This window comes from Drosophila guanche, unplaced genomic scaffold (genome assembly GCF_900245975.1).
Source record: "Drosophila guanche unplaced genomic scaffold, DGUA_6, whole genome shotgun sequence".
NCBI classification, from domain to species: Eukaryota; Metazoa; Arthropoda; class Insecta; order Diptera; family Drosophilidae; genus Drosophila; species Drosophila guanche.
The window spans coordinates 222707-242546 of record NW_022995750.1 but is presented as its reverse complement, the minus strand read 5'-3'; the positions used below and the strand labels follow the sequence as shown (position 1 = coordinate 242546).

Below are 19840 nucleotides of genomic sequence, written 5' to 3'. Positions count from 1 at the left end.
TCCGATGTGAGTTCGAAGACGCCCCTTAGATTGGGGCGCCCGACTACCCTCTCCCTACCCGTCCCGCTCCTATTTGGTACAACTGGCGCCAAGGTTCATAAATTTGCCGTCAAAGTTATCAAAAGTCCCAAAAAACCTGGCCGAACTAACTAGACAGAAAAGGTCCCACTGTAGTCAAGTTGAAAACCAATAAACCAGCTAACTCACAAATGGTTCCCGACTCTGCTAAGCTTGCTATAAAACTTGCGTATGGACGGACGCTGAAGCACGTCTCCTTTCTTTGGCTTTCAGTTTCCGGACAAAAGCAAAGCTCAAAACCACCAAAAGCTCAGCTAGGAGCAGCGTTGCCAGCTGTCTGAGTTTTTGTGGGACACATACATTACGCGGTAAAAGTAATTTAAAATCTAAATCACGTTCCACGCAGCTCAATTCTCATGTGCCAAAAAATCCATTCACCTTCACTTTCCTTTGCATTACTTCATCGAGAGATGCGATGCGCTAACCGGAGCTAATTGTGCAGACGAGACGCACTACTTTCAGCATTTCACACGCCGTACACAGCACACGCCTCACATAAATTTGCCACGGACAGCCCAAAGCTCCGACCCAGCCGATCCGAGCCGAGCCGCCTATAAAGTCGCCTACACACCTGGTGCGCCCAGCATTTGAGCGTTCAACGGTTGGCCAAAAAGTAACTACTCCGGTGCCCTGCCCTGCGGTAAAATTGGTTCTGTCTCTCAGTGTGTTTTTATTGATTTCCGGAAGTGTGTTGCAATTTGGATAGAGAAGAAGTCGCACACATTCATCATGCAACTGCAGCTGATTGCGGTAAGTTCTCCCCCAACCAGGATTCCACCCATGAGTGTCACAGTTCTTTGTCATAGAAGTTATGTGTGTGAATCATGCAGCATGCAACAAACTCGAACGCCAAGCAAGGTCGTTCGGTTAGCAGCTTAAGATCGCCATTCAATAGCTGATTGGGTCGCCGATTGAGACATATTCAGCTTAGTCGCTCTCCTGTTTACCTGCTCATTGTTGATTTGCATTTTCTAGAAAGTCCCTCAATGTCTGCCTCAATGCAATGCAATTAGCAATTAGCGCTCGACAACTGACATTTGATTTTGTTTTGGAATCATGAAAATACCTCAAGATCGCATCATAAATATGCGATACAATCGCTCCATCGATTGTTGCCTGTTTTGTTGTGTGGCCCAAGAATTCCGTTGGGTGGAATTGCTCAACCAAGCCCTCGGGTCAGCGCGGATTTTAACGAGCGTTGTTTGCCTTTCAAACACAAAGCCTCGCCCCTCCCTTTGCAAGTAACCCCATAATCAGCTCTCAAACTTCAGCCACAATTGGCTTAAGTTCAATTTGCTGTATAGCCCAAAAGATTATCAATAGCAAAAATTTGCCACTGAGCTTTGGGGCTGATAAATTGTCAATTACCTGTTACGACTTGAGGGCACAATAATTGTGTGAGTTAGTTGGCAAAAAAAACTGTATTAAATAGATAACACATCATGTCTCTTTTGGAGCTCAAAATAGTTGAAAGTTTTCTTCACAAAAAATCACACTTAAAAATACGTAAAACTCAATAAAATCCTTCTTTCAGAATTCCATTCTATAGCTTACCCCATTAATCAGCGTTACTAATACAATTTTTCATGCCATTGATTGATTGATTGAATTGTGGCTTGGCCAAATTGTGGATGTGGCCTAATGAGTTTGCCAAAAACTTGCTCGAAACGAAACGAAATGAAATGAAATGATAATCACTAGCAACACTCAATTTGCCGGTAATTTTTGGAGAGCACGACAAATCATTGTGTGGCTGTGGCTGTGACTGTGACTGTGGCCTGCGTCTGGGCCTGGTCATAATGTGTATTATTTGTATCAAGGTCGTTTGCTGCTGGTCCGTGGCCAATAACTAGTTGATTGAGGCTCCCAAAAACTCAACCAAGGCAGCAGCAATTTAATGCAAATTCTTGGCACGCACAGAGCACACACTGAAAGCCACTCCACTCCACTCCACTCCACTCCAAGCGAAGCCAAGAGCAGATGCAGTTAATAAAGATACAAAGATACAGGCGGCAGACAGACCCACACTCAAAACGCAGCTTTGGGCGGGGTATACATGTGTGTGTTGTGTATTGAGAGGGTTACGTAATGCACACGTATATGCATTTATTTATGTACTCGTTTCTGAATAAAGTGTTACATATTTTGTGCAGTCTGAAAGCCGGCTTGTTGAAAGTGCACCGACAACTATTCCAGAAACGTGAAGCGAGCAGCAAGAAACGAGAAAAACAGTCTTCGATGGAGAGGAGCGTAAATTTCGATTTCATTCAGTCAATGGCCAAGTCAAGGCCAGAAGAGAAGTCCTTAGCCAGGTTATTGTTATTGTTATTGTTATTGTAACTAATGACAGAGCAGATGAGATCAGACCGGTGGCTGGCCCTACCCCAACAGCATCTTTGATGAGTCTGCTACACCCACGTAGCCTGTAGCCTGTAGCCCAGTCTGCGACTTGGGCTTGGCTTGCGAATGCCTTCCCATCGCAATCTTTGTCAGCACATTTTTCGGCTGTCTCTTGCGCTGGTTTCCTTGAACCAAACCACATGAGGTGGAGCGACGGGCAGTGGAGTGTGGGGAGTCATAAAAGCAATCAAGTTCCCCCGCCAGAAAATGCAACCAAAAACACTCGAGCTGGCACTGGTTGCAAGTGTCTGGCTCTCTCCCCCTCTCTCTCTCTCTCTCTCTCTGAGGCTGTACCTCTTTGGCTTTTCATTAATTTTGTTTAAAGCCAAGTAGTTCACTTGACCAGGTAGTTGTTGGGCAGTCAGCCAAGTCCGCCACTGGAATGTTCGGCTTCAATGGCTGCACATGAAACTCAGACAAGACAACAAAATATAAATGGCTCGGATACAGGAAAGTAATGGATAATAATAATAATGCGAGCAACAACAAAAAACCGAAACAAAAATGTGTGTTGACTGAGTACATAACAAAATTTGCATGCACCATGGGGATGGATACGGTCGAGAGATAGATCATGTTTTGGGCAGAGCTGCTGGATATCAATTTTACAACTACGTTTATTCAAGTGGGCAGGATAGAAAGGCTTTTACTATGCAAAAGGGGGAAAGAAAACTATGGAGATGCAGATTTACTTTTGTTGCTCTAAATACTCAGGAAATATCCACTTGAGCTGGGCTTCTCTTTTTGTTCAAAAAATTTGCCAGCCCAAGATTGAACCATGAAAATATTCCTAGAAATTGCCAAAAACCTTAAAAATTGAAACGAGTTTTCCACATTCTAGTGTCCATATCTAGTGTCAAGAACCCTAATGGCAGCCGTTATTCCGGATTGAATTTTTATTTACTTCCCCCATGGCCATAATTCTTTATAAAGGGAACAGCTACCGCGCCACAAAGTGGAGCAAAGTTATCTGATCTGTGACCAGATGGAAACCGAAACCCAAAAGCCATAAGCCGGCTCCTCGGCTCTTTGCCTCACCTCACGCCTTGTGCAACTGCAACACCAGCGGCAGCGGCAGCGGCGGCGGCCACTAATTAAAAATAATGAAATCTCACAAATCGGTCGTCAGTCGGTAGAGACTTGGACTACACTAGTCACTTGTCCTAGACTTTGACTTCTTTTGCGAACCGGAAACTTTTGGCGATCAGCGACTAGAAAAATTCGCTTTCCACATGCCACATGCCGCGCACCAAGAGAGTCGCATAACTCTGACAAAATCCAAATTACGCAACCCAGACAAAACAAAACAGAAACAAAATAACTACGAATATATCTTGGTCTCTGACTCTGGCTCTAGCTCTAGCTCTAGCTCCGGCTCTAACTCTGACTCTGGGCTTCGGTTCGGTTTTATGATCGATCGGCAGCGGCGGTGGTGGTGGTGGTGCTGCTGCTGCTGCTGCTGGTGCTGCTGGGGCGGGGTTTGCCAGCGATTTCTGCGATTCGCTTTATGGTCCACATTTACAGCTATTGCACCGCCACACGTTATACCATTTTATACGTACAATTACAAATTGTTGGCGGCCTACCCGGAGTAAATAAGCGGTGTATAAATTTCTGAAAACCAGTTCACAAAAGGTGTGAGTGAGCTGCTCCAAAAGGGGTGCCAGCTAAATTGGGGGAAAACCCATAGAAAATGCGACTTTGGGGACACTGAAACAGTGTGTGGTTACACATTAATATAGAAACAACAGGAAGACGCTGATCTACCGAATACTTGCTTTTGTTTGATAGAAAATGATCAAAGTATCTGAAATTCTTTCACTTCCCTAACCAAAACCCACTGCCAACACCAATTGGAAGCTAATTTAACCTGCCAAATGCGTATCAAATTCGTATTCCACCACCAAATGGGTCTATAAAGTGATGAAACAAAGCAATACTTACCCATAAATAAGGTAGATATAGAAATAGAAGTAGACCCACACATAGATAAAACTCCACTTATTAGGGGGGCAATCCAAAAGAGGAGCCGCCGACAAATTGGCCACGTGTGGCATGGCTGAGCTCTGAGTTTCTGTTGCAATTGTTGGCACAGAGCCATAAGCCATAAGCCATAGCCTGCAGCCCCTGGAGACACACTCCAGCTTCGACTAATGTGTCGCTCCACTTGCAGCTCTTTTGCAGCGCCCTGGCCCTGGCTCTGGTCGAGGCACAGAACTATCCGCAACGCCTGAACATTCCGGGGGCTTTGGTGACGCCTGGACAAGCGCCGCACCGCCAGACCGTGCTGCGTGTGCGCCGTCCAGGACAGTCACTGCGACAGACGAATGCCATCCTGCCGCCTGTTACACAGCGCATATCACAGCCCATCGAGGAGAGGCCTGTCACGGAGGCTGCCGAGGATGAGCAGCCGGAACCGTATCTGCCAAATCTTCTGCGAGAGCAGCAGCTGGCCCACTCCCAGCAGTCGCAGTTCCAGCAGGCGGCAGCAGCCTTCCTGAACGGTCAGCAGGCCAGCGAGTCGCCGTCGCCGGTGCAGCAGTTTCTGCAGCAAAACGAGGACTCACAGCCGACGGCCATCCTGCCCGCTCCACCACGCTTCGCCGATCGTCCATCCATTCCTGCGCCAGCAAATCGACCCGCAGCCTTCAACGACTTTGGCATCGGTCGCTTTGAGAACTCGCAGCGATTCGGGCTGGAGCAGCGCCCTACGCCTACAGCAGCGGCCCCGCCACCACCTCAGCCGCAGCAGCAGCAACAGCGAGTGGCCGTGATCCGCACGCGACCAGCCGCTGCCGTGCGCCCCGAGCCACCAGTGCAGCAGTTGCAGCAGGCAACTCGTCCCAGACCCAAGCCTGTGCAGCCGCGTCCCATCATCGACCAGAATCAGCTGCAGGACGAGCGGTCGGAGAGGGAGCACCAGTACCAGCAGCAGCAGCAGCGTCCTAGGCGGCCAGTGGCCCAGACACTGCGCAAGTGGCGCGACGAGAACGAGGACGGCAGCATCACCTGGGGCTACGAGAACGATGATGGATCCTTCAAGGAGGAGCTCATTGGCACCGACTGCATCACCAAGTGAGTGGCACACAAAAGAGACTCCACCAAATCCATAATGCATAATTCCTTTTGTCATTGCAGGGGAACGTATGGCTACATCGATCCGGATGGCAACAAACGGGAGTACAACTACGAAACGGGGATCCGGTGCGATCCCAATGCCCGCGACAACGACGAGGAGCTGCAGGAGAACGGCTTCATCAACTACGAGGAGAACCGGGCCGTGCTGCCGAATGGTCTGGAGATCGACATGACGCAGCTGGGCAAAAAGAAGTCCAAGCGTCCCAGTAGCATATACAGGAACTAGGAGGTATGCTCGCCCCCGCCTCCTCATCACAGTAGCACCTTAAGTCAAAGCAGCTCTTAAGTCTCCGTCTTTTGTGTATCCATCGTATAATTACGTCCATATTTCATTGAGTGTCAAGTGAAAGTGAAATTAAATGATTAGCGTGTAGATATATCTTGATTATAAATCAATCAATCCCATTAGTAGGGTCGCTGGCGGCGAGCTGGGGGCGGAAGGCGGTTGGGCGGCGTAATGGAAATGTCCAGAAAGTCGCCAATGCTGAATTTTGCCTGGGCGAGGGTCTTGTTGTCGTCGATGCCCTTTTGGCCCGTGCACGTCACTCCGATTTCGCGCATTTGGAAGTGGTTGTTGCGAAAGTTCGGATACACCACGGCAAAGTCAAAGTAGGTGCCCTTTTTGCGCGTATCTGGATTCACATCCCGCACCAGGGACGTCAGCTCGTGAAGGGTGGCGTCCTGCCAGGTGTAGATCTGCAGCTCGTTGGTTGGCACACTGCCAAACATGTACTCCGACACTGAGTGGTGGCGGCCCGTCGAGCAGAAAACACGCAGCAACAGCGGACATGTCTGCTCGGGAACGTGTTATAGGAAATTAATAACAGAAAAATAAAAACACAATTTGCACCAGCCAAGCCGGTTGCAAGTGTTGGACAGGAAAACTTACCTTTTCGCGGTCGATCTGCTTCACCTGCGTCTTTTCCTCCACAATCATTGACTCTACGTTGGCCATGGTTGTTCGTTTTTCACTTAGCAGCTGAGCTTAGCTGATATTTTAATAGAAAAACTAATGTCCGCCTTTTTTTTACTAATTTATTGAATTTATTTTTGTTGTATGCAGTGTGACCGCGCTTTTATCAATCAAATATACCTTCGGAGTCTCAAAAATATACCGAAAAATTACTTTTACCATGCGACCAACCCATTTCGATGTAGCGATTAAATAACAAATAAATAAATATCAGTATTTTTTCAAATTATTTGTCTCCAATTTTATCGGTTGAAATCAATTAAACCAATTTTTGTGACTTATTTTCCGATTGTCGACACCTTAATTTTTGATACAAATTTCGCACCATGAAAGCTCTTTTGCTTTGTTAAGGGAGTTTTGAAAGCTATTTTGCTTTGCGAAGAGAATTTGAACCACTAATAAGAACCACTATATATAAAATAAAAGATACTTATTAATATTTGACTATGGACAATGGTTATGGTATTTATTTATTTATATATTTTCAATTAAGAATTAACTGCTAATTATGGAATAGGAATAAATATAAATAAATATGAGTACAGGTGAAATAGGTTACAGGTGAGGCATGGCAAGATACATTTCTAGAAGACAGCTGTCAGCTGTCAGCTGTTTCAAAGCTTTCCAAAGTTTTAAAAGTTTTCCAACGAGGCGGATGTGTTTTGTGTTTTGTGAAGCGTTGCGGAAAAAGCAATTTGTGTCGCGTCTTCGCGAATGACGCAGATTAAAGGAATGCAAAAACCTTAAGTGCAACCTCTGACCAACTAAATAGCAACAATAGCAGGCATTGTGCACTAATTTTAACAGAGAGCAGCCCCAGCGAGAGGAACACAAGCAGCGGAGAGACGACTTGCAGCTCCATCGTCTGGCTATTGGCGGAAAAATTATCGCAGTTTCAATTATCGCAAATAGTCGCTAAAACGGTAAGTAAATACAGTTTCATTCTATCATATGCAAATCGCCTGCATTTTTCCAAGAATTCCTTATGTAATTCGAAGAGCAGAGACAGAGAGAGGTACAGCAAGCCAGTTGACGCCTTTTTTACGTGCAATTTGTTGCTGCTGCCACAGCGTCTGGTCACTGATAAATCCCCCCGCCCTCGCGCTCGCGCTCCATCGTGTGCCGACTGTATTTTGTTTATAACAAATGCCGCTGAAAAGTCCCCAATAAACAGAGGCTATTATGTACTACGCACTTGAAATTATTGCACCGCAAAGCTATCCTTACCTCATCCCGCCGCACACACACTCGCCCCCGCAGACGCCTTCGCACACCCACCCACATACGGCACACGCGCCATCTTTGGCCGACAAATGTTGTTGTTATACCACACTGTGATACTCTAAGGTAAAAAGAGCATTCGCTGGTAGAGAATTGAGAGTGGGAGCTGTGTGAACATTTTCCGATGCAGTATGATTTTTCAGGATATGTAAATTCTTATTCCCATCCCCTTACCCAACTTTGAGTAACACAATGCTTGACAAGAAAGAGTATTGTCATATTCGACGTGTCTGATTACACTCTCTATCGCTTACTCGCTATCGGGTCCTGCTCTTCCTTGCGGGTGTGTTCCCGTTACTGTTGCTGTGTGTGCGTGTGCTTGGCGTGGGGGCAAAATATTTTCTGTTCTTGTTGCTCTTATTGAATTTCCTTTTCCTTCCGCATCTTGGCCATCCAGCTGCTGCTGCCGCTGCTGCTTCTGAGGCTGCTGCTTCTGATGCTGATGCTCTTTTCCTGACACCCGTATCCCATTGCGTTGGCGTGCGGGCTGGGGTGTGCTGTTTCTGGAAAGAGGGCTAATGGGGTGCAGCCATGACCGTGACTGACAAGCCCATAACCCCAACACCTGCCACATATTGCCTTTTGTTTTGTTATAAACTTTTTTGTAGCGGGTGTTTCGGAAATTTGCAGAGCAAAGGAGAGCCCATAAAAGCACAGCAGCCACAGAATAGTAGAATGTAGTTGGGCACACGGACATGCTTGAAAGTTAGTTGAAAGCGACCCGATCGGATTACTATACAAATCGATAATCCAACTAATTCTTAGAAATTGCCCATTCAAATAAATTTGAAGACATTTCTCTTGAGAAATGGCATTGCATATGCTCTGAGAGGGTATCTACAGCTTCGTCAGTGCATGTATCCTTTCATTTCGTTATTGTTGCGCTGTCACATCTTCTCCCCCGTCATTTTGCTGCTGAATTTTAAACGTGCCCCAAGACCTTCGATGAAAGATGAAGATGCGTGTGCTGGAGGAGGAGGCTGTGCGGATGGGCGGGACTGTGGGGGGCAGGGCATGCGGTGGGTTTGTTGTTCTGTTCTTCCCTTCGTTTTTACTGAAATTTTAATTGCTTTGAGCAACAGTAGAAGCGAAGCAGCTGCAGAAGAAGCCCTTGGCCGTAACCAAAAAAACCAAAAAAGAAAAACATATTCCCCAGAGCTGCACAACGAGTTGGAAAATGGAAAATGGAAACTGGAAAATGGGGAAAATCGCTCAGCCAAGGCAATAAATTCCAAAATGCAAATACAAATTTCTGAGTTGTTTTTGGTCTTTTCTCATCTATTTTTTACTCAGCTAGTTGACAGGGGGGGGGGGCCAGAGAGTGTGTGGGATTGGGTGAGGGTGTTGGAGTTTCTGCCTGCCAAGAACACAATGACCTGACTGTAAATCTCGACCTTGGCTTTGCATAGCGACCTTTGTCTAAGGGGTGTCGTCCAATGCTAGAAATACATATATCCCCAAGCGCCAGCGTCCTGTCGCCCACTTGTCTGCGTCGACGACAGCAGCAGGCTCAGGCCCAGACCAAGGGACAGTGCCTCTTATAAGTAGCCTGCCATTTAAAGCGAATTTGCCAGCGCTAGAGAACATGATGACAAATTAGTGTGCGGCGCACAGATATAATCGCAGTGATAATGATTCACGGGGTGGAAATGCCAAAGAAAATCTTTGCTCGAACTGCTTAAGGTACTATTTTTAATTGAATTTGTAATCTTAGCAACTGTTTTTTATTTCGGAAAACTATGTGCATGCCCATGCCCAGATGGGTGAAAACCATATCATTGAGTGGGAGATCTATTCCTACAGCAGAATGACAACCTATCCTAATCCTCTATTGCAGTACATTCCTCATGAAAGTTTCTCAAATTTCTGTTTCGAGGAAATACCTTAAACCGAATCAAATGATAAGAACATGGCTTCAGGATTCATTCCTAATTTCACAACTCAATACAAAATGTTCGCTGAAATCAGTTCCTCGAAGATCTGCACCCCAACCCCACTTCTCTCTACTCCTCCCTCTCTCTGTCAAAGATCAATCGCCTTATGCTTTCGATTTCGATTTCAATTGTCGATTCGCGGTTGTTGTGTTGGGTGGTGGTTGGTGGTGACCAACACAAACGCCGGCAAATGCGGATCGGTGGATGATATGGGGAGTGGAGTGGAGATGGAGTGCGTATGTTGGGACGACCGACGACTAAAAATATGTATACGCAACGTCGTTTCCTCGTCGTCGTCGACGCTGCTTGCTGTCTGCTGCTGACGCAAAAACGTAAATGAAACGATTTGAAAATAAAAGCAACTCATCTTTTTCCTGCACCTCTCTAACCCCCCCCCCCCCCCCCCCCCCCCCCCCCCCTCTACAATCGACTCCGCAATCGTGGATGCGATGCGATGGTCGTGGTCGTCTCGCTGTCGTTGTCGTTGTTGTCTTTCTGTTGTCCATTTTATGCTATTTTTATTTGCGTTTCGCTTTTGTTTTGTTTTCTTGTTTCTAGCACTGTTTGATAACGCTCTTTTGATACCCTTTATAGGCGGCAGAATGTATTCCAGGGAAAATAATTATGAAAGGGTAAAAAATAGTCGAGGCTCTCAAAACCATCTCTCTTTTGGCTGCCAATTGATAAATTGAGTACAGATCCGACCCGACCGACTGTTCCGTCAATTGCCGGGAACTTTCGAGTCTGTTGCAACTGCACTGACGTCACAGAGCAGAGCCACAGAGCACAGCCGTTAACTCACTTAACACATTGTGCTGTAGCGATATAGCCAGCCAACGATATTCCATTCGATTCGATTGGACACAAGACTCTGCGACGGGGTCTTTGGCGCCTGTAAACGTCTCCATTAACGATAATAACAATTTCTAAATGTTATCTTTTTGTCCAGTTGGTGCGTCAGTGGAGGAGTGGGACTCGGCCTGTCAGCGTGTGATAAGCGACGACAATGGCCATGATTTGCAACGGATAGTGGAGGCCAGTTCCAACTAGTTGAACCCAGTAGATAGATGGATAGATAATCCGCTTGAGGAGATTCCCCCGCACATGTTGCCAAAACTGTTTGTTGCCATCTACTGGTTGATATATATTGCCTTTGCATACGAAAGTTGGCCAACAACTATTTTTGGTGAAGGAAGCAGCAGCCTTGACTCTGACATTCAGGGCAGCAGGGTGGGGGGAGGGGACACAGTTGCCACTGACAGGCGACAACAAAGGGGCTTGTCTCCGGGGCCAGAGAAAACTCCTCAAAATAACACAGAAGGACGTTTCGTTTCGTTTCGTTTCGTTTGCGAGTGATAACAATCCAATTTGTAAAAGTAGTTGAAGCAGAAGTGCGATGGAGGAGACGTTTCTTCGTCTATATTAAATATTGATTCATTCGCTGATATCTTGTGATAGTCGAAATCCCCTGTAAACTTACTTTCGGATGGCTCTAAAACTATGTATGTGAAAAATGTTCAACTTATTTGGAGTAGAAACTCATCTAAAGTTGAGATTTAATCTTCAAATGCTGAGCAAAATTTGATCAACTTTTTCCGCCCACTTGTAATCCCTGACTTTGACAACTACTCTCTCCTCGTGTGTGGGCAGCAAAAACCGTTAACAATTTGCCAATTGGAGGTCAAGGTCTTTTGTTAATGCTTTAATTTTCTCGTGAAAAGCCAGGTCTTTCCTTGATTTGCTTTCATATCCATTATTTCCATCTATTATTTTTGCTAGCATTCAATAAATAATTACATTGCATAAATTTATTTGCACCACTATTGATTAATTACCAACGGAAGATAGGGGCTAGGAAGGGGAGGGATCAATCGAAGTGTGAATGATTTAATCAACAGTCGAGTGGAGGAGTTGTCGGGTAATTACGAAAAACCTGACATGTTCTCTGTGGAATCCCTCTGGGGGCCTCACTTTGGCTGAATCTGTTGTGGCGGAGAGGCGCTGACTAGGGTAGGGGCAGGTGTGGTGTGTGGTGGGGTGTTTTTATGACTGGTTAATGAGCGGTCGGTCGGTGGGTCAGTCCGGGTGCGCTCCATACAGATGCGAAATGCTGTCAAATGAATAACGGGATTAAGTTTAATGAGAGCCCGCAAAACAGAAACCCCACACGCCACAGCCTCGGCTGGTGCCTACAGAAAGAAGAACCCCCATGAGTTAGCTGGATGGGTGATACGTGTATTAAATTAGGATACGCAACCTCTCCACTCTCCCATTTCCATGTGTGGCATACTACAGTGCGTGTCAAAAGTATAGGAGGAGCAGCAAGAGCAAGCAAGAAGCATCAAGTGAAAGCTTCACTCTTCAAGTGTACATATAATTAGAAATTTCTCGTGATTTTCTATCCCATTTTAGGGTTGAGAATTCCTTGATGATTCCTGGAATTTGGGATTAGTTTCCAACGTACTTCCAAGCTGTTTCCATCAGCTATTTTCCCATCAATCGGTTGTTCAAAGAATGTATGCTGAGGTTTGGTTAACACCAGCCACCCCCCCCGTTCCCTATTTCCCATCGAAGGATAGCCTTCCGTGGCGTAGCCTTCATTTGGGATGCCTCGCATATTATATGTAAAACAATTCTATTCATAGAATTCCAATGAATATTTGCACATGATACGCACTGTAATGGTGGCACACACAAACACTCGTTTTTGCTGAACGATTTGCATTGGAAAAGCCAAGTCAGTTGGCATTTTACATAGCAGAGGGAGAGCGTGAGTGAGTGAGTGAGTGAGTGAGTGCCACACATGCGACCAATCACTGGCCCTGCCAATCAGCGCCATTTGTTGCACTCCACTCGCACCGTTTGTTCAACTCCCACAAAAACACACAATGAGCTGGGCGGTGGGGGTGTCGAAGGTTGCAAAGCAGCTTTTTGCAATAATTATCTAACCGAAAGCAGCAGAGGCAGTGGCATTCAGGCAGTATTTGCTGGGCAGACCGAATGCTCAATTATGAAAACGTTGCATACTTTCAGGTGCGAGCTGCAGCCGACCCCAAAAGACTGCCAGAAGGGGGGAGTGTGGATGTGCGTGTGGCTTTTTGGAAGAACAGGGAATTTTCGCAACCTAATTAGGATTCAATTTATTTTCGCTCTGCACAATGGAGTCGGGTTTAATATCTCATACTCGCTCTTACTCTCTCTCTCTCTCTCTCTCTCTCGGACATACAAGAACCGCAGGGCTGCCAAGGCTACCTACAACTTTGACCTTTTTAACAGCTGGCTGGCTGCCTGCTGCTTGCTGCCTGGCTTTGTGTCAGGTGCAACGCACAAGTTTCTCCAGTTACAAGCAACATGTGGCATGTGGCTGCTGACAAGTGCAGCCAGCCGCCGCAGCATTAAATATGAGAGGAGGCAGCCACAGGACACGACTCAACTCGACAGGACAGCACACACTTTGTGTGTGCGAGACATAAACAGGCGCTCAATCAAGCGCTAGATTTAATTAAATTCCAAACTCTCTCGATGAACATCAATCGCAAATAACTGTGTTCGAGAATATCTGCCCGAAGCACAGCGGAAAAGTTTGAAATTTCAGCGGGAAATCAAATTAATCTGCTCCCACACACACACACAGATCCATTCGCATTTGCATTTGCATTTCCCCCATTTTCCACACCAGTAAGAGAAATCGCTTTTTGTCACGAAAAACGAATGACCAAAGTAAATAAGGCCACAAAAACTGATTAACTGTGGCACCCACACATCCACATACTGTATGCATATGCCACATGCTGCATGGCAGGACTGTGACCAGAGCTGGCCAATATGTTAGCAAATTCAATTACAAATTTGCAAATTTAATGAGCTTAAAGGCTTAATGCCGAGCGGAAAATCTACAAAATGAAAACTGCACGCTGCCACTCGAAGGTTTTTCCCAATGCCAGACGCTGCCTAGTTTAGTTTTTTTTGTTTATACCGGGTACTCGAAGAGTAAATAGGGTATATTGTATTTATACACAAAGTATGTAACACACAGAAGGAAAAGTTTCCGATTGGATCATTATTATAGCAACAATGAAGAAATTAATTTCCAGTTGCTAAACCCACACCGTCCCGCAGCATATATTTGTTTTTTTCACATTTTTTTCACAGATGAAGAAAAAAAGTTCAATTTGACAAAACACCGCTTAGGTGCAGAAGTGGTACTGAGTGCCGGGTATAAAAGTTGTGACGCGTAAGAAGCGTCTCACACGTCCCTTCTCGTTTGAGTAGGATTTAAATCCAAATTTTGTTGTTCCAGAAACTCTTGTTTGTAAAAGCAACAATTGATTGCGGCTTAAATTGTATTCACCTGATAGCATCTTTTCTACGTCTGTTTTTCTCGATTTTACTTGTAGAGAGAAAAAAAAAACTTGTAGATTGGCATAGCTTCCCTCTAGCTGCGTTTTATGCTTGATTTTTGAGAGATTTAACCGAAACTTTCCTCATGGAATATTTTATTACACTTTTTAGAGTACTCTGCCTCTGTGTTCCTCTTCCCTTGCTTTTAGTTATGGGTGTTTACTTCAAGGTTCTGCATTAAATTTGTCTCCTCTTTGGCTTCACAAAACGGAACCTCTCATTCGTGATAGGAACACACAATTTAAATAAGGTTTCGCCCATATTTCTCTTGAGGTGATTTTTTATACACATGCAACATTCTCAAGGCGTATCCCCAATGAATGTGTGGTGAATGGCAGAGTGGACGGATGGATGGATGCTGATGCAAAGACTGAGTCTCTATGGGGCACAATGGGAGGACGTTGCGGTGCGGTGCGGCGACCACTTGATATAATGATGACAGCAATTATGAATGAGTGAAGGTCGCCGCTGGATAACGACCGGCAGGCAATTCATCATCGTCTTGGGACCATCGCCTGACCCTCATTTCTGAGGGCGGCAGAGGGAGGAGCCACAAGTTTGGTCTAGGCTTAAAGCAGAGCTTTCTTTTGCCTACGTGTTTTGTTGGCACGGCCAATGATGACGTCACCTCACCTCACTCACAGGGCAGGCAAACAATTTGCATGCCAGCAGGTCGTTTACGCTGACTTGCAATTTTTGCTTTGCCATGAGAGTAAAAGTACTTTCTGCCACACAGCCACAGCTCCTGCTGTTAGCTGTGCGTATACTCTGCCTCTCTCTGGAAAGGAAATGAGAGTTAGGGATCGCAGGAGCCATTCACCAAACAAAATACACACGTCATGGGAGGTGGAAACAACAGACAACCACAACCACATGTACAGGTTCCTGTCCCTGCACTGAAAGTAACAATTTTCAAGGAAATCAATCATCCAGAAATAGATCAACTCGTCGTTGGATTTTCTCTGTTTTTAGCCATTGGTTTACCCGGTACTCGAAGAGTAAATAGGGTATATTGTATTTATGTGAATAACGGTTGTATGTAACGCACAAAAGGAAGCGTTTCCGATCCCATAAAGTATATATATTCTTGATCAGTATCAATAGCCGAGTCGCCTCCGCAAAAGGGCGAAAACCTCCCAAGCCAACAGTTTTGAAGATAAAAGAAAACTAAAAACGCCATTCAGTAGGGAATAGCCATATATATCAGATCACCAAATTGGGATCCGATTGGATCATTATTATTGCCAGAATGAAGAAATTAATTTGCAGTGGCTAAACCCACCCTGACCCGCAGCTTTTGTTGTTCTTTTCACATTCTCTCATTCACACTCTGCTTCTGCTTGACTCGGCCTCTGCCTCTGCCGCTGCCTCTGCCGACTTTTAACCCACCCCTTCCAGCAGCTTATATTTGTGTTTTGTTTTGTGTGCTGCCTCTGCCGCGAGTCTGCAGTGTGCGGGTCTAGGGAGGGCGGCGAGCTAACGGAGCGTGTTGGTATGAGAAGTGTTGTACATGTAGATGACAGATGAAGAACAAATTTAAAATTTGACAAAACACCGCTACGGTTCAGATGTAGTACTGAGTGTAGATGTAGTAAAAGTTGTGACGCGTAAGAAGCGTCTCACACGTCCCTTCTCCTTTGTTATTGTTGTCCGCGCACTCTTGTGGCTCATTGCTTTTGGAAACCTCTCCGGCAAAAAACAGAAAACAAAACAACAACAAGAGAGAGAAAATATAGTAGGCAACCTTCAGTCTAGGCGGATAGGGGGAGGGATAGGATTGCCTTTTCTAGGTGATGGTTTATCGGGTTGAATACTGAATGGGAAATATTTTATTTAGGGTTTTAAAGTAATTGAATTATTAGGGAAAATATTTTTGAGCGGTAAGTGGGAAGAACAGAGGATTTTAGAGTTTATAAATAATAGAAGGATGTTCAATGTTAAATCCTATACTATAATTCATTGCCCTAATGTGTACAAATTCCATTCCCAAATTAGAATTAACATCTAAATATCTGCGCAAATATTAATTAAGACAAAAGAAAAGCCTCACTCTCTGTCTCACTCAAATTGCATGCCATAACAACTTTGCAAAAATCGTAAAAAAAGGACAGTTTTTGCCGCTCATTTGGCTAATAGAAGCGCCCCCCTCCCTGCCACATGGAGGCTTAGTAACATGTACTAATTATCGCCTGCTGCATATCGCTGATTCATGGGCCATAATAAACCCAAGAATGAAAAACAGAGAGAGAGCGAAGGGAGAAATGTTATTTTGATATAGCATACAAATAGGCGCCAATCCAAAAACTTTGCTCGACAGCCGACGCCGACATACGCTCCGCGCCATCACAATAAATGAGTCCTTTTCATTCCATCCATAAACCATCTATAGGATCTATTATAAAGTAGGGGGGGGGGGGGGGGGGGGGGGGGGAGAGAGAGGTGGCGGAATGAGACGTCTGGCTGTCAGTCACAGGTGCCACACAGAGACGACGTCACTGTTGCCATTCCACTGACGCCAGCGACACGTCGGTGTCGGTGTCGATGTCGGTGTCGCTCGCGCCAGTTGCTCATTCATTCGTTCGTTCGTTCATTCGTTTGTTTCTTTAATTCATTCACAAAACAAAAAAAATATATACGTATATTCGCTACTATTAATCACCCTACGAGGTGCTCCATTCTCACTCTTCGTTGCTTTAGTATTTGGGCGTCTATTCCGCCACGTTTCTTCCCTTATTTTGCTGCAGAATGAGCTGCTGTCCCCCTTCTGGCAGTAGCTTCTGTTCCCTTCACCACGTTTTTAACAGTCTATTCCTAGCATTCGGCATAACAATAAAATCAAGAGCAATTCCGAACCAACAGTGCGTCACCAGGACAGCACTGCCTGCGGATCCACCAGAAGCTCTCCTTCCACTCCAGGACTCTATTGATTAGCTTCACGTGTCGATAGTTAAACATCCCCTCGAACCCCTCTAGCCCCTTCATTCGCTTGGGTTTCCTGCTTGGGTGCCTTCACTCCTTTTCCACTGGCAGACACGTCTGTAGTTTTTCGGTTTGGTGGGCGGTGGGCGGCGGGCGGCAGCACGGGAGGTGCAGCAGGAAGCCATTTTCATTGGCGTTACGTTAGAAACGTGTTACGTCAACAATGTTAACCAAAGTTGTGCACCACAAGAGGCCACAAGGAGGCAGAACTCACGCTAGAGGCTGTTTACCTTGCGTCAGGTGCTGCCAAGGACTGTGTGGAGGGGGGTTGGGGATTCAATTTGAGGAAAGTCTGCGGCCATTGTAATGGAAATCCAAGATGAAAGGTTTCCCGCAAAGGTTGTAATTATAAATGGCATCCCGTATGGTAATTATAGCCTGTGGGATTTTCCCTTACATTCATTCATCCGCATACTCCCATCCATCAATAAAACTTTTGTGCAAACTTTCAACTCGAAACTAATCCTCTGTATCCCTCGCTAATCTCTTTGCAGCTCTGCCCCAAAATGTCCGACGCGGCCAAGTCCAACAATAATGCGGCGGCCGTCTCTGCCTCCGCCTCCGAGCCTGCAGCTGCGACGCCCGCTGATGAGGCGTCTCCAACCAAGGAGGCAGCAGCCTCACCGACCACACCACGTGGCGTCAACAATCACAACAACAACCACAGCAAGAGCCACAACAAACTGAAGTCGACACAGAACAGCAGCGGCGGCGGCAGCATAGACAAACTGTCGCCGGACCAGGACATCTACATCAATGCCGCCGACGGACTGCCCAGCCAGCATCCCTCGCTCCCGAAGGAGGGCATCATAGACAGCGACACGGAGCCGGAGGTGGACGCAGACTCGTTCGACGACCTGCCCACATCCATTATCGTGACGAACATCCACTCGGAGGTGTTTGCCAATCCGGAGCTGAAGCACGGCATGGAGGAGCTCTTTCGAACCTTCAGCGAAACGGCCACGTTCCAGTGGCTGCGCAGCTTCCGACGGCTGCGGGTGAACTACGACAACGCCATTGCGGCGGCCAATGCGCGGATTAAGCTGCACCAGTACGAGTTCAACAAGAAGACGGTGATCACCTGCTACTTTGCCCAGCCGGTGACCCCCGTGAACAACAAGAACCTCCAGCCTCCGGCTCCGGTCAAACAGTTCCTCATCTCTCCGCCTGCCTCTCCGCCAGCGGGCTGGGAGCCGCGCGAGGAGGTCGAACCGCTGGTCAATCACGATCTGCTGGCGGCACTGGCCAGTCTCACACCTGGAGAATCGCACGAGTTGCATCCGCAGAGCGAGGACCAGCCGGCCATCATTGTGCACACAGCAATGGTGCCAGAGGGAGCTGGCGGCATCCAAGCCAAGGCGCCCATAGTGCAGACCAAGTGTCCGGAGAGGGCATAAGATTGCAGAGCAAGCTAAGAACGAGCAGCAGCAACCTCCTAATGATGGATGATTCCCATCTGAAGTGGGACAGATGGGAGACATTTGATTGAAGTATTTTTTGTAAATATTTTAAATTCAATTTTGTGATTGATTTACACATACAATTTAGCTACGTTCGTTCGTATGTTTATATTATTAGGCACTCAGCTTTGGTTTAGTTTCAGTTAGATTCCTGTCTCTGTCCCCGTCCATGTCCATGTCCTTTCCTCTCCTATACACCCAACCAGCCTTTGCCTCTTGTGTTAGTTTCACATCCTTACTTCCCGTTTTTAGAGCTATTCGAGCATTTAAGACAACGTTTTTGAGGTGCCCCTGCCCTACCGCCCAGTGCTTTGTGGCGGAGCCCTGCTAGCAAGTGCATCTAGATGTGTTTTTCTCTATATCTATTTTCCTCTCTCTCGCTGTCCGTTTCTCTCAATTTGATTGTGTCTATATATGTATGTATATGTGTATAAGATATATCGATGTCCAGCCCCTCTATCTCTCCCGAAGCGCCCCCCTATTCTATATCTATCGAGTATCTATATCTACATGTAAATGTTAATGTAATTCTAAGCCAGCGAAATTTAAGCACCGATATCGCATCAGATATCGGCCAAGCATACGTATATATATGTATTTAATTGAAAATATATTCAAATTCGAAAATGAATGTTCTCAAATGTACCAAAACCTACACACAAAAACCAAACAAAAAACCGAAAAAAAAACCAAAACGAAAAACTCTTTGAAAGAAAACTTTAATTGAAGTGGGAACTGGCACCGAGCATTCCCAATGAATGGAAAGAATCGTTTCCCAATCGACAGACAATTGGAATAGTTGGGGTGGGGAGGTGGAAAACTATTGAAAACTGTAGCCAGTTTCAAGGCCGTGGGGAATCGGATGTTCCACAAACGTACTTATTGTCGTACTTAACTTTAATTGGGCGGAAAAGTGTGCGAAAAAGCAATCGAATTGGACATATGGCATAGCATATTAGATGGACATTCCGTAATGCAAGTCATTTAAGAGGCCGCCTTCGGAATGTGGAAATACTTTTAATGGCAATTTCGAATTGCGTACTGTCACATCCATGTACTTAACTTAATTGGTGGGGCAAAGTGTGCGAAAATCTTGCGAGGAGTAGCATATGACAGGAATTTATTGGTATTTGAATGGAATTTGAATGGAACGGATATGAAAAATGATTCAACTAGGGGGGGGGGGGGGGGGGGGG

At 45.9% G+C, this 19840-nt stretch overlaps 3 protein-coding genes across 3 annotated transcripts; 2 read left to right on the top strand and 1 right to left on the bottom strand.

Annotated features, from left to right (window-relative positions):
* The first annotated feature begins 663 nt into the window (after positions 1–663).
* Positions 664–5989, top strand: LOC117586303 (transcriptional regulator DEF1). The gene is made up of 3 exons (XM_034276261.1): positions 664–828; positions 4652–5553; positions 5617–5989. The coding sequence occupies exons 1-3, from the start codon at positions 808–810 to the stop codon at positions 5840–5842; spliced, it is 1149 nt and encodes a 382-aa protein (XP_034132152.1). The 5' UTR covers positions 664–807; the 3' UTR covers positions 5843–5989.
* LOC117586304 (histone deacetylase complex subunit SAP18) lies at positions 5910–6681 on the bottom strand. The gene is made up of 2 exons (XM_034276262.1): positions 6506–6681; positions 5910–6408 (listed from the first exon to the last, which is right to left on the bottom strand). The coding sequence occupies exons 1-2, from the start codon at positions 6569–6571 to the stop codon at positions 6022–6024; spliced, it is 453 nt and encodes a 150-aa protein (XP_034132153.1). The 5' UTR covers positions 6572–6681; the 3' UTR covers positions 5910–6021.
* Positions 6682–7218: 537 nt separating this feature from the next.
* On the top strand, positions 7219–19275 carry LOC117586314 (protein sarah). Its single transcript, XM_034276299.1, has 2 exons — positions 7219–7512; positions 17679–19275. The coding sequence occupies exon 2, from the start codon at positions 17691–17693 to the stop codon at positions 18579–18581; it is 891 nt and encodes a 296-aa protein (XP_034132190.1). The 5' UTR covers positions 7219–7512; positions 17679–17690; the 3' UTR covers positions 18582–19275.
* Positions 19276–19840: the final 565 nt, after the last annotated feature.

What these genes read in the sequence shown, in the direction of transcription:
- LOC117586303 (XM_034276261.1), top strand. Translation starts at nt 808, where the DNA reads ATGCAACTGCAGCTGATTGCG. An exon ending in TGCAACTGCAGCTGATTGCG is followed by an intron (nt 829 to 4,651) that starts GTAAGTTCTCCC and finishes CTCCACTTGCAG; the next exon opens with CTCTTTTGCAGCGCCCTGGC. An exon ending in GGCACCGACTGCATCACCAA is followed by an intron (nt 5,554 to 5,616) that starts GTGAGTGGCACA and finishes TTGTCATTGCAG; the next exon opens with GGGAACGTATGGCTACATCG.
- LOC117586304 (XM_034276262.1), bottom strand. Translation starts at nt 6,571, where the DNA reads ATGGCCAACGTAGAGTCAATGATTGTGGAGGAAAAGACGCAGGTGAAG. An exon ending in AGCAGATCGACCGCGAAAAG is followed by an intron (nt 6,409 to 6,505) that starts GTAAGTTTTCCT and finishes GTTCCCGAGCAG; the next exon opens with ACATGTCCGCTGTTGCTGCG.
- LOC117586314 (XM_034276299.1), top strand. Translation starts at nt 17,691, where the DNA reads ATGTCCGACGCGGCCAAGTCCAACAATAATGCGGCGGCCGTCTCTGCC.